Source organism: Neolamprologus multifasciatus, chromosome 16 (assembly GCF_963576455.1).
Source record: "Neolamprologus multifasciatus chromosome 16, fNeoMul1.2, whole genome shotgun sequence".
Lineage (NCBI taxonomy): Eukaryota > Metazoa > Chordata > Actinopteri > Cichliformes > Cichlidae > Neolamprologus > Neolamprologus multifasciatus.
This window is the reverse complement of record NC_140454.1, coordinates 25,015,344-25,029,130: the sequence shown is the minus strand read 5'-3', so window position 1 is coordinate 25,029,130 and position 13,787 is coordinate 25,015,344. Positions and strand designations below refer to the sequence as shown.

Here is a 13,787-nt window from a genome sequence, read left to right as displayed (position 1 = left end):
AGCTAGAGGGGGCTGCACCAGCGTGCCCGCCGGCTCCGCCGGCAGCCAGCTGTGCCAGAGTGAACCGAGCCACAGGCACAGAGGCCGGAGGCCCGAGGGCCCTCCACGCCCCGGAAGAGGTCTGACCGAGCAACAGGCGCCAGGCCCTGCCAAGTAGCCACCGGGAGTGAGCTGGTACATACCTGAGCGCCCAGCCCCGGACACCAAGAACCAACCATGCACCGACCCCTGAGGGCATCAGTCACCGGCAGGGAGTGTGGTGAGGGGAGATAGGCCTCCACACTTGGAGGGCCTGGGAGTTCCCAGAGAGGTGGAGTCTAAGACCCGACCTGACATATACACACAGACAAACAGGCACACACAGACACAGACATGCATTCCCACTCTCATGCACACATATACAAACACTCAGCACTCACCCAACGTAGGAATAAACGTAAATGGACATGTACACACAATCACACTCCCCAAACATACTCTATACCCCGGGTCCAGGTATCCTCGCCCCCAGAGGGGGAAACGGCACCCAGACCCAAGAGATGTTACCCTTTCCTCCGGGGTGGAGGCAAGCAGACCACCCCAGGCTCCGCAGCAGCAGGGAGGCCAATCGGACAGCCAGCATCTCTTCCCAGCACCCCCGCCCCGATGGCTAGTAGAGAACGGGGATGTGTTAAGACCCCATACCTCCCTCCTCCCGCTCAAGTGTAGTGTTGCTGCGTGTTGCTCTAAAGTGCATTTAAAACAAGGGAGAGCATGGTGCTGCTGCCAGAGAGCAGCAGGTGTTAGCACGGCCCCTCCCGAGAACCCTCAATGTCTACTTGGATTTAAAATTGAGAGGTGGGCACCGGCGCCAGAGGTAGGTTTGAATACACAGACCGTCTACTGGACGCCGTTAATGTGCCCACCCTCAAGGCCCTATATATATGTGTGTGTGTTATGAGAGTGTAAGTAATGTGGATGTCTAAGTTGTGAGATAAAATTGAGGCACAGGTGGCCAGAAGAGGACAGGGGGGGGGGGGGGATGTCTCCCCTGCACCCTGGTGACACACCCGCACCGCAAGGCCCTACCTGTGTGGGTGGGTGTGGTGGAGCGGGAAGAGGGAGGTAGCCGGGGATGGGGACCGGGGCCTACGGCAGCAGCACCGCCAAGCCCCACAGGACCCGGGGTAGCCCACCCTACCCCACCGCAGAGGAAACTGTACCCACCCCAACATTCAATCATCTCCCAGACTACACAAGACAACAGACACCCAGGTTAAGTTTATTCTCCACCTCTCCTATGTCTCTCCCCCACCTGCAGAGTGGACTCCTCAAGGATGGAACAACCTCCCTGCCAGTTGAAGAGCCCCCCGGTTAGGCCGATGCACAAAAGGCCCCCGGTGCCAGGGCTGAGTCCCCGTGCACCCACCCACAACCTCGGCGACACACCGACGAGGACCGAAGCCCCCAAGGCCCAGCCAGAGCCCCAGCACGGAGGCGAAGCACCCGAACCCCAAACCCCCATGCCTGCCCCGGATCCACTCAGGGGCAGCCAGACCACCAGGCCAGTAACCTACGTCCGCCAGCACAGACCATCCTCCAGCCCCGCTGCACGCAGCCACGAGGAGAACAACCTCTAAGAGCGACCAGAGCCACTAACCAGGTTATGAACACAACCCCCAGTTTATAGTTTATTTTTAAACTACCTACAGTAAACAAATATGAACATGAACCCTTTCTGTGTCTAATACACCACATCACCATTTTATATAAAATGAGAGCAATAAAACACACACAGACACTTTTTAAAAATAAGGGAATATATAGATAAACCCTAGTGTTACCCTATAAACCCTGGTTTGTAAGTAATGTCTGTAAAGGTTCTCAGTCATCCAGGTCATTGTAGTCTAAGGAGCTTGGAAGGAAAAGCGTCTGGACTTCTTTAAGTTTTTTGAAGACGTTTCACCTCTCATCCAAAAAGCTTCTTCAGTTCTAAAGGTCAAATGATGTTGCATTTCTCTTCTTGATAAAAAACCTTTATCAAGGTTTATATTAATACAAAAGCTAACACTGAAAGAATTGACCACACTAAGCCTAAGCTTTTAATATACATAACAAGTAAATTTAAACAAGCAAACTAGAAATGCACCAACATTTCAAATGTGAAATATTTGAATTTGAAAAAGCAAAAAGTAAAAAAACATGTCTATTGTATTCACACATATAACATGTAAAAAAATTCTATAAGATGTTGCATTGTTAGCTGGTTTTGCTAGGCCCGCTCTTATCAGTCATATTCAACAAAATAATGTACATTTTTGTGATTTTATTTTTAAAACTCTTAACTCTGAAGGTGTTTCATTTTCTTTTAAAACAAACTAAACCCAAAATCCTGTTTCGTATTTTGGTGAGTTTGAATCCATATATGAGAGGATTCATAATTGGAGGGATGATCACAAATTCAGTAGCAATGAAGTTTTGGAGGCTTTGAGGCAAATCTGTGGAGTCGAATCGCATGTACACAAACTGAAAAACAACTACAGACAGGAATGTGATCAAAGAGGTCAGATGTGGCACACAGGTCTGCATAAACTTTGCCCTGTCCTCTCTGGACTTCCCGCATGTTTTAATAAGATGCATGTAAGTCCAAATGATAAAAAAGCCATGAGACACATAAATGATAACTGTTGCATATGCTGTGATGTTGTTTGAAAAGGTGTCAGCTTCAGGACAAGCAAGTTTAACAATTAACCAGTTTAGACATAAGACTCTCTGAATCTTTGTACCACATAACTTGAGTCTTGCTGTAAGCACAACATTGATGGCAAAAATGCATAAAGGTGTTAGCCAGGAGAAACACACCAGCTGAGAGAGCCTCCTCTTACTCATGAAAGAGTGGTAGTGCAGAGGTCGACATATAGCCAGATACCTGTCAAAGGCCATGACAGCTAAAATGGATGAATTGCAGCAGACAGATGAGTACATGATAAAAGCTTGTAAAAGGCATCCTTCATGGGAGATTGTCTGAGAAGACGACAGTAAATCTGAAAGGAATTTTGGGTAGAAACCTGTGGACCCATAAAGTGCATTAATGCAAAAGCTACTCAGGAAAATGTACATAGGTTCATGCAGGTTTACATCCAAGACAATGAGCAGCACAAGAGAGACATTGAAAAACAAAATCACACAGTAATACAGTAAAGTCACCGAGAAGAGGGGTACTGTGAAATTCATTGTCTCATTAAATCCTAATAGAATGAAACTTCTTACATTATGCACATTATCCATGATCAGAAAAAACATGTACTTTCTGATGTAGACTTTCTGATGTACACCCACAAGTAACAACTTGTGAGTGTACAGAGGAAAGAGCTGCTGTAGCTACATCCCTAACATTATCTGCTCTTCCTCTACACCTCCTGTTAATTACTGCCTTTGGCTCAACAACAAAACACACTCCTGGGAATTCAGCCTCTGTTGGTCTATGGAACAAGAAAGAAAATGACCAAAGGACAAGCGAAGATGGATTTAAGTTCAATTTTGTAGTTGTTCATGGTGCCATGGTGATGACAGCAGCACACGTCTTACTCTACAGACTTTACTTACTGGTTAGATTGAATAATACGCAGTTGCTTTTCACCATGTGAAATGCTTAAAGTGCTGCATTTTACTTCAATCATAAGTATTACGTATTCTCTCATTTTCCTGGGTCTTGTACCCAGCGCTTTCTGTTTTGGAAAACACTGTTTTACTGTTTGATTAATTTCCAGTTCATTCCAGTTTATTTTTTGTATTTCTTAAGTCCAGCAATGAAGACGCTTTTTAATTTATTTTTCGTATGAGAGTCTGCACTTTAGATCCTCCATCCTGCCCACTTCATCCAGCCTTATGAGAGAACCACAGACTGTTATTAATAAATTATTTTATATGACATAGAAGAATGAAGTCCCTGTAAAGGTAGGGAGTAGGACACCCTTAAAGGGAACCCTATTAACACATGTTTGCGCTAAAATATGCACTGTGCTTTCAACAACATATATGTGGCATTAAAATACGCCAAATGTTTTCCTTTTACGCACATTTAATATAAAACCGATTTACCAGTAAGCCGCCATTGTTATTTACTTCTCTATGCATTCTGGGTAGTGACGTCACACGGTTGTACCGCATTGAGTTCACAGTTAGCATGGCTTCTGTTCAACCTTTCCAGTTTGAACCAGAGCAAGCCGAGAGAGCGGATGAAAATAGTCAACCAGTATGTAGTTTAGATGAGGATGATAACAATCCGTCACACGAGAACGTGAGAGTGAGGGAAAGCTACTGGTGGCTATGTGGCTACTCAGTCCAAATTCCATTGACTCTTAGAAATGACTCTAGACTCGTACCAACAGTAACACCATTAGTTATAAAATGTTTTAATAAATGTTTTTTAGGTGTCTTAAAGGAAAATGTAAACAGAAGGCAAGATCCATTATAGTTTACAAGGATAGGGTACAGCTGATGTTATAAATAGCATGACATTTTTATTTTTAAATTACCTTGAAGACCCACAAGTTATGCTTGGCTGCTTTTTGTTGATTTTTGCTATGTGGTTAGGACGTTCCAGTCTTTATTTATTTTTATTCAAAAGCAAATGAAATTGAGTGGAGACATTTCAAATAAATGGTATCATTTTTACAAACAGAACTCATTGCTATCAGCTGGAACAGTATTATTAATTTTAATTGATTAAGTACCAGTGCTCCTTAAGGTCGTGCCAGGCACAGGTCAGGTTACTCCTTTTTACAATTTGCTTCACAAGGAAGAGGACATAACCATTTACTTTTTTGATAAACAGTGTTTTTTTTTTAGCCTGGTGTGATGACAGCCACTTAATTTAGGATGTAAAGAAAACCCAAAAGACTGTTTTCAAAGTAAAGGTGTACAGAGGCCTATGTCAGAGAGTTTTTCAACTCCCACCTCTGGCAGAGCGTTAGTAGCATTTTGATAATTACCTCAGAATAAAATTTTAGACCCAAGGATACTATAGTTAAGTGTAACAAAACTAGGTGAGTAAAAACATTGTAGTCAACCAGAAAAAGAAGCTAAACATTAGAAAAAGATGTAACTACATGAAACCTTTTTTGGGCATACAAGACAGAAACTAATAATGTACAAGAAATGTGTTTAATTTCAATGTGTGTTGTTTTCTTTTTTAAATTTCAACATGTACAAACCAAAAGGAAATTCTACTTATATTTCAATTAATGAAAACAGTCTGGAAATATGTATCTGTCATAGTATCTATTCATTTACACCAGCGGTCCCCAACCCCCCGGGCCTCGGACCAGTACCGGTCCGTGAGTTGTTTGGTACCGGGCCGCGAGAGTTGAGGCTCAGGTGTGAAACGTATGGTTTTCAGGGTTTCTATCGGTTTTCAGCGTTATTTTGTTATCGTTTTTATCGTTAACTCAGATTTCCTGGGTCTTTTCACGTGTGTTATGGATAAATCCTCTTTTTTTTGGTACCAGTACTAGTTTTATTTTGTTGTATTTATCCGCAACACCTTAAAGCCCGGTCCGTGAAAATATTGTCGGGCATAAACCGATCCGTGGCGCAAAAAAGGTTGGGGACCACTGATTTACACTACAGATCACATTTCGCTTAAATCACATATGTACATATATCAACAGATTTCTTTGCCCCTCTTTGCAGAAACACTCATGACTTTAATCTCAAAGCTGAACTTTTACCACGCATAAAATTCAAAACTCTGTTTCTTATTTTTGTCAATTTAAATCCATACATGAGGGGATTAATAATTGGTGGGATGAGGAGAATTTCCATTGCCATAAAATTCTCAAAACTTTGTGGTATTTCCTTTGAGCCAAATCGCATGTATAACAAATCAAAAAGCAAAGACAGAACAACAACGGTTAAAGAGAATAAATGTGGTACACATGTCTGCATGAATTTGTTCCAGTTTTCTTTGGATGACTGACATGTTTTGATCAAATGTACATAAGACCAGAAAACAAAAAGGACGTGGCCGATATAAAAGGTGTAATTAAAAGCAGGAATAACAATTCTTGCTACAGAGGCAGAGCAAGCTAGATTATTAATTAACCAGTTTACACAGTAGATTCTTGGTATGTGTGAGCCACATAACCTCAACACTGCTGTTGTTATCGTGCTCAAGAAGAGAAGGTAAAAGGGAGTAAGCCAAGCAAAAAATACAAAAATACAAATTTTTTGTTTAGTCATCAGAGAGTGGTACATAAGAGGTCGACATATAGCCACGTATCTGTCATAGGCCATGAGAACTAGAAGAGAGAAGTCAGCACAAACTGAAGAGTGCACTACAAAACCCTGCAAAAGGCATCCTGCATAAGAGATGACATGAGTGGTGGACAGAAGATCGTGGAGAAACTTGGGATAAAATGCAGCTGTCCCATAGAGTCCATTGACACACAGATTGCAGAGGAAGATGTACATGGGTTCATGAAGTTTTTTATCCACAATGACTGTGAGAATTATCGTCAAATTTACCAGCCAAATCACACAGTAACACAGTAAAGTGAGAACAAAGAGAATGAACCTGTAGTTTGCAATATCACGTAAACCTGAGAGAGTAAAAACAGTAATTACTGAAACATTACCCATAATAACATTTGTAGTTTACCTTACTAGGTGTCATTCCAAACTGAGAGCTAATGACATTTTTACAAGTTAAAGTCAGGGTGAAATGAAGTCTCTCTGTGTACTGTCTAACTGACAAAGTATGTCACCAGAGGTTTATATACTCTTTGTGTCAGCCACAATTACGTGGTCAGCATGAGGTAAGTGGTGCTTTCACTTGTTGAGCTGAATAATTAAAAAAAAAAATTACATTTACTTTTAAGAATAAAGTTATTTGTGTCTTATGTAACTGCTCTCTATAGAGCTTGAATAGACTGTCTATTAAGACCCTTGTTTTGAGTGTAAAACATCAGCACGGTGACTAAGGTTATTATATGTTTGATAAGCAACATACTTTTCCCTTCCTTCAAAAATACATAATATAGCTGTGTTATAATGAGTCTTCCTTTACTTTTTAGATGGTAAAAGATAAGAATATTTAAATATTTTGTAAATGAGAATGTATTTCACACTAACAACCTGGCCTCTGTATAATGTTTAACCCTAAAAGAAGCAGAAAAAATGACTTACTCCCTGAAATTTTCAACAATAACCTTAAAAAAAATGTGCAGGATATGTGCTTAGTTTCACTCTTTTTTTATTTTAATGTGTAAAAACCAGAAGAACGCACTGATGCATATGCTTATTGAGACTGATGTCGCTATGATTTTTAAGTGTTTATAGTTTAACATATGTAACTGCCTGACTGATTAATCAGTTGTCATCTGTATTCATTCGCTGATCCCTCTTGGTTGGCACAGAGACTCGCTCTGCATTCGCTTAGTTGGAGCTTGGCACGCCCTTGTTGGAGGAGGGCGCTCTTTTCACCCCTCACTCTCTCGTTCCAACACAGCTTTATGATTATTGCTGTGGTTCCTGAATCTTCTCATGATGACTAGTAGGACTCCAAACCGCACGACCTTTGACCTCAACCACTGCTTGGGCTGTCTGCTATACCATGAATATTTCCTACTTCTCGCTGGGTCTCTGAAGACTTCTGATCAGCACCCAGTCTCAATCTCAGTCTGGAGATTCCACCCATGGGATGATTTTTTTCCAGCAATACTCTGGCCACTGCACTTGTTATTGTCATGGTCTGGGTGGGTACCTGCAGGTCTCCAACAGCGGCTCCTCCTCCTTTAGGCGGAGATCGGTTGCTCCTCCCTGGCTGACCACCTGTGGGCAATTATTCCGGCAGCATATAAGACCTGCGCACTCAACCGTTCATCGCCTGAGTATCTGCTATCCCATGTTAGTCAAGTGGTGTGTGATTTCTTTGTCCAGAACCCGTGTGAAGACTTACTTGTTTTTCTTGCACTCATCCCCGCTTTCCTGGACCTGGGCCACCTGCTACTGGTACGACGTTGCCATCTGGCCCGCCACTCACTTGCCTGCCTCCCCACACCTCGACTGCATCCGGGCCTTCCGCCCCACCTGTCCCCTTCACCTAAAACCAAGTAAGGCAACTCAGTTTAACTGTGGAGGATCACTGATTATCTGCTATCCCATTGACTGTGCTCTCCTCTCATTACAGTGCCCCGGCCACTTCATAGTCCAGTTTACACCTCCCCACTGCCTCAGCTGTTCAGCTGCATCCTAGAGTTGTCTAGGTCACTCTTAGTTGACTTAGTTTTTACCAATCATTGCTGATAGTGGAAAACCGCGCACTAATTTAAGTATCCACTGACAGCAATATTACGTCATTCCAAAAATAAAATCAATTCTTTTTGCTTTTGAAATGGATTGAATCGTTACAATTCTTTTAAACACAGGTCTTACCATATAATATGGTCAGCGCCCCTTTAGGTGAATTTCCTCAGAAGCCCATTGTAATCTAGAGAAGCTCACCTTATATTTGCTCTCAATGAAAGTATTTTATAGCGCTTTTATTCCTAAGCCTGCTTTTAAATCATCAGCACACAAAATATCACCACCAGAGGGATAATACCTGGCAGGATTTTTCCTAAGTGCACTGTTACAAAAAAAACAAACATATTAGGCCCAGTTCCAGACATGTCTGAGTGTAAAAAAACAAAACAAAACAGTCTCTCTCTTAGAAAAAGAAAACAACCCAAATCCAACTGGCAGAATCAGCCTGGTACTAAAACAAAACCCTAAAATCAGCCAGAAACATCACAGGAAAAGTTTTGCTTTTAGGTGAAACAACATGCTATAGGGATTAGAACCTGCCACGCAGTGCTGCAGTCACTGCTTCTGGCTTTAATTAATAACTGATGCTTACTGTAAATGGCCTCGCTAGAAGTCTGACTAGCTATCCAAACAGCTAAACATGAACCCAGGAACTCCAGACAATAGATGAGATCTTATGAAGTTTAATGGTTCTTTCATTTTGTGAAACTGTAACAATAAAGCATATGTGGAAATGTACATTACTCATCTGTACTGTTAACAACAACATGTGCCTTAAACCAATGACCTAACTGCATTTGAGAAGCTAGCATGACGATTAGCACCGCTAATTAGCATATGAACTGGCAATCTCATTTATATATGAATAGCACATTGAAAACTTGTTAACTGTGGTCCATCACACATAAAGACAGCACTTGGAGTGTCTCATTGCTTTTTAGCATTAAATACTTACAGACAATGCTTTAACAAACACCCAAAAGAAGGACATGAATGTGGCGCAGCCATCTTGAAACAGCATAGCAAGAAAACACCCACTTCCTGTTTAACTCTTCTTCTACTGTCATAAAATATCAACTTAAAGGGGCCACAGAGTGGCACATTTTACTAACATCTGAAACATGAAATTAACTAAATAGTAACATAACACATACATCTATGGGTGGGTATCGAAACCCTGTTCTTGTTGAGAACCGGTTCCCACTGTTTCAATTCCATGGAATTGTTTGCAATTTTTGCAAACGATTACCTTATCGATTCCAGTCACCCCGAATGATGTCACCACATTGCGGAGCTTCATTTACCTGGCAGGAAACACGGTGCCTAAGTGGCTCAAACGCTCAAAAGTTTACGAGAACGGATGACAACAGGGAAACTTGCAATACTTGCAAAGTAGATATTTCATTTAAGGGAGGAAACACTATGAATATGCAAAAGCATTTGCTCACAAAACACACGATGACCTTAAATGAATGTCATGTTTTTAATTCTGCTCCGGACTCGTGAATCTCAACCCAGCAGCAGCGGTAACGTTTGCATGTCCTCTCCCGTTAATGCAGCAGGTAAATAATCAACTAACAGTGCATATTATGTTAGCACGATCTGCCTTATTAAAAAACCTGCCATTACTGTGCGTTTAGGTGACCATGATGAGAGAAAGACAGAGTCTGGTTGGCTCAGATGCTGGCAGTTCTCGCTGCAGTTCTACTAGTAGCGTCTCCTTTTGGGCCAGGATAGACGAATGTCACCGAGCTGTGAGTAAGTTTGTGGTAAAAGGCTTGCACCCATTTGCCAGAGCAGATGCCCCGATTTTCAGTAAGTGAATGTGTTTAATTGTAGGCAGGGACATTATTGGATATTCTTGTGTAATTGCTACTGAATAATTTATGTTAAACTTTGTTCTTGCTACAGAAGAATATTTATTTTATTATTTTACATTTACAATTTATTTTCCTGGGACCCCTGTGACACCCCATTGAAGAGCCGTAGGCTGTGGATCTCTTAAGATGTCACTGTTGGGTTTGTAAGGCCGTGTTACTCCTAAATTTCTATCTTGTTCAACCTTAGGTCTTGTTCGACCTTAGTGTTCTCTTTTTAAAAAAATAAGAATCGATAAGAGAATCGATAAAGAATCGAATCGTTAAACAGAATCGAAAATGGAATCGGAATCATGAAAATCTTATCAATTCCCATCCCTACTTACATGGTCTGAAATCAGACTTAAGAGTCACTACCTTTGTTCATTTTCACCACATCATATTTACTGGTTGCCCACAAGTGCTCCAGAATATCACACAATTCTGGAAAGTCTGGGGCCAACCGACATAGTTCCACCTGCTAAATACACAGAGAAATCCCGCCCCCCTTTTAATTAGCAGCTGCACAGTTCACACAAAACTAATGTTCACCATTAAATGCTTCCTAAACACTTGATGGCAATGTTTTATCACTGGAATGTGAATTTCTTCCCCAGGTCTGTGCTTTTTTTTTCAATTATTTTTTAATCTTCACAGTACCAATCATTTTATTTAACTTCCCTCCCCCCCCCCCAACATAAAACATGTAACATGTTGTCATGTATGTCACAAAAAAGTTTGTTCTCATGTAATCAGAGTCTGTATCTGCTACATCTTGTTCACTTGTTTTATAATCCAGTCATTTTCCCTTGATCTATTAACAATCAACTAATTTGCATATCAGCTAATAACCCACTAAGTTAACAGGAAATGCATGTACAAAATTTTAATCTCACAAAAGAGAATCTCCTTCATACAGTAAATTACTTGCGTTGCACCAATCAAGCAGAAAGCATCCCACAATTCACTATATTAACTAAAATTTATTTATTGTCTGATCACTGGCTGGTCATACCAGAATCTCTCCTTTTTTTCCCTTTCTCAAAAGTTAAACTGTTGTCCTGCAATCTGGAGAGTTAATTGTCAGCAGTCGATACACTCAGCATTTGATAACAAGTGTCTGTTAAATTTACACTATTTTAACACTGATGAGAGATAACGGGCCTTTCTCAATATGCGTACTTGTGCGTACTTGCGTTCTCGTGTACTCGTGATACATCGTCAGTCGGAGACCAAGTACTGTTCCAATTCGAAGTACGCATCAAGCCGAGAACGCGAAAAAGTCCCGGATGTGTTCTCGCTCTGCCCGTTTTATCGAGCATGCATCGGTGGTGACTTGTGTGGACTTGGTACAGCTAAATATCCCAGAATGCATTTCGTCCAAAACTCAAACGCAGCAATGGCGGACGAGCGGGGCTAAAAACTTTTAAATATTACTCTTTCTGGGTCACAAAATAAACTTTTAAGTTCGTTTCAAGCGAGAATGTAGTTGTGTAAACTTCAAATATCTGCTCGATTTATCAAGATATCATATATTTCCAAACGAGCTCCGACGTTTTCGGAGACGTCTGTGACCCGCCAGCTCCATAGCAGACAGCAAGGTCGAGGATTATTACAGCCGGCGAGAACAGCGGACTCCCGGCACATCGTTTTCAATCCCCCCGGGGGGGGGAGGGGTTGAGTAGTCTTTTCGCTACTCAGGTTAAACAAACCCCAAACCCCAGTAGCTGTCTATTGTATTGAGTGTCCACTGAAATAAAAATAAAAGCGTTCTAACATCTCACCTGCTTGTTTTTATTAAGGTATGTACACGTATGTACATGTACACTATTTTTATTAATAGAGATTTCACTACTGAGGTTAAACATGATATATAAGTCACTTAGATCACTTCTAAATCTTAATGTTTGGTTTATTTCAGTGTTTTATTTGATCCTGAGTAAACCGGTTTGGCTGTGATTAAAGTTAAGCTTCATAACATATTACTCACAGTTAAATTAAGAGGGGAGTAAAAACTCCGGACCTGTGACATCATCAAGTACGCTGGTGTTCCAATTGTACAAATCGTGAGTCCGTGCTTGCGTTCTCGGCGAGTCCGTACTCCCGTGTGAGTACGTACTCGCCGAGAACGCGAGTACGTACTCGCGTACTTGAGAATTGAGAAAGGGCCAACAAGTTGATCTTTATTGCATGTGTGTGTGTTAGTAGGCAGGTTTAATGGATGTGTGTGCAGTGGAGCTGCAGATTCAGCAGGGCATGTCCTTAAAGCTGCCTTTCCTTCACATTTCTCTGTTTATGTGTGTTTGTGTGCATTTTATTTTTACCTTTCTTGCGATCCTATGGACTCTTTCTCAACCTCCACAAGACAGCCGGCCACAGTTTTCCGACCCAAATTTCATGTGCTTTCACATTAACAACAACAGCCTTCATTTTTTCTCCATGCTCTCTTCTCCCCACTTCTCACAGCTTCTGTCTCTCTCCCACATCTGCAGCAGTTCACGGTTGTGGCGTGTCAGGGGCCCAGGGGCCGTTCTTCTTCAGCTTTGCCTTATGCCTTTCACTCTTTTCAGCCTCTTCCTTTGCCATTTCAACACCCAGTAAATGTGAAACTCAGACAGTCTTCTCAAATCCATTCACACGCAGTGATGTCGCTGGTGAACCTCTCAGCTGTGATTGGGAGCACATGCTTCCATCCACAATAGCATTTGTACATGCTGCTGAACCCTTTAGGGTTCAGGGTTTATGGCAGCGTTGCTGTCTGTTCACTATTAAATCTGATTCTTTTCTGGCAGAGAAAAACCCGACTCAGGAGTGGTCAAAACATTTATAATTTTTTATTCAATCATCTTCCAGAAGAGAGAGACCCGCACAGCGCAAAGCCAGTTGCAAAATCTCTAGCATTAGAAACCAAAAATGTGTATCATACAGGTGTTATTTTGGTCCTTTACACGTCACACATAGTTTCGATAAAAAGAACTTCTTCTGGCCTGAGTTGATGTGTGTGTGTTACTTAGTTCTGCTTTTTTCTCCCTGTACTGGTTTCCTGTATTTTATCAATATAAGTTTTTTAAACTTCCACTAACTTGAGCCTCTGTTGCTAAGGCGACCTGTCACCCTCTGACCTAGTTCTCTCTCACAGCTGGCCTTGCTTTATACAGGCCTTTATTATTAAAATACATAAAACAATACAATCAGAAAAAAGCGCTAAGAACATATATTTATTCTTTAACATCACCTTGTTGATTCTTGAAGTCGACACCGTTGCTCTCAAACTGCATTTTGTCTTCAGGAAGAGATTGATTGTCCTCAAAGCATGTTCTTCAGTGTAAGGTGTACATGGAGTGAAGCTGTGAAATATTCAGCCAAAACTGGGTGCGGTTCCATACCTTACCTTACCATACCTTCTTCCTCACAGAGAGAATTATGACCTTGTTTTCTACTTGGCCGTCACCTAAGGATTTACATCCCTGATACTCTAGTTATAGAGTCCCTCTATATATTATACGTCTCCCATTACAATGGCCTCATTGTGCTAACATTCCACATGCACCTGGTGACAGGAGTGCTCTTACTATAATAAAGTGAGAAAGTGATATTACTGTAACTAATGTGATATGATTAAATATGTGATTAATACATGAGAAA

At 41.5% G+C, this 13,787-nt stretch overlaps 2 protein-coding genes across 2 annotated transcripts; both read right to left on the bottom strand.

Annotated features, from left to right (window-relative positions):
• Positions 1 to 2,134: 2,134 nt before the first annotated feature.
• On the bottom strand, positions 2,135 to 4,160 carry LOC146500911 (olfactory receptor 4B13-like). The gene has a single exon (XM_085136241.1). The coding sequence runs from the start codon at positions 3,280 to 3,282 to the stop codon at positions 2,338 to 2,340; it is 945 nt and encodes a 314-aa protein (XP_084992367.1). The 5' UTR covers positions 3,283 to 4,160; the 3' UTR covers positions 2,135 to 2,337.
• A 34-nt stretch (positions 4,161 to 4,194) lies between these two features.
• Positions 4,195 to 10,825, bottom strand: LOC146500910 (olfactory receptor 6C1-like). The gene is made up of 2 exons (XM_085136242.1): positions 7,940 to 10,825; positions 4,195 to 7,812 (listed from the first exon to the last, which is right to left on the bottom strand). The coding sequence occupies exon 2, from the start codon at positions 6,619 to 6,621 to the stop codon at positions 5,680 to 5,682; it is 942 nt and encodes a 313-aa protein (XP_084992368.1). The 5' UTR covers positions 6,622 to 7,812; positions 7,940 to 10,825; the 3' UTR covers positions 4,195 to 5,679.
• Positions 10,826 to 13,787: the final 2,962 nt, after the last annotated feature.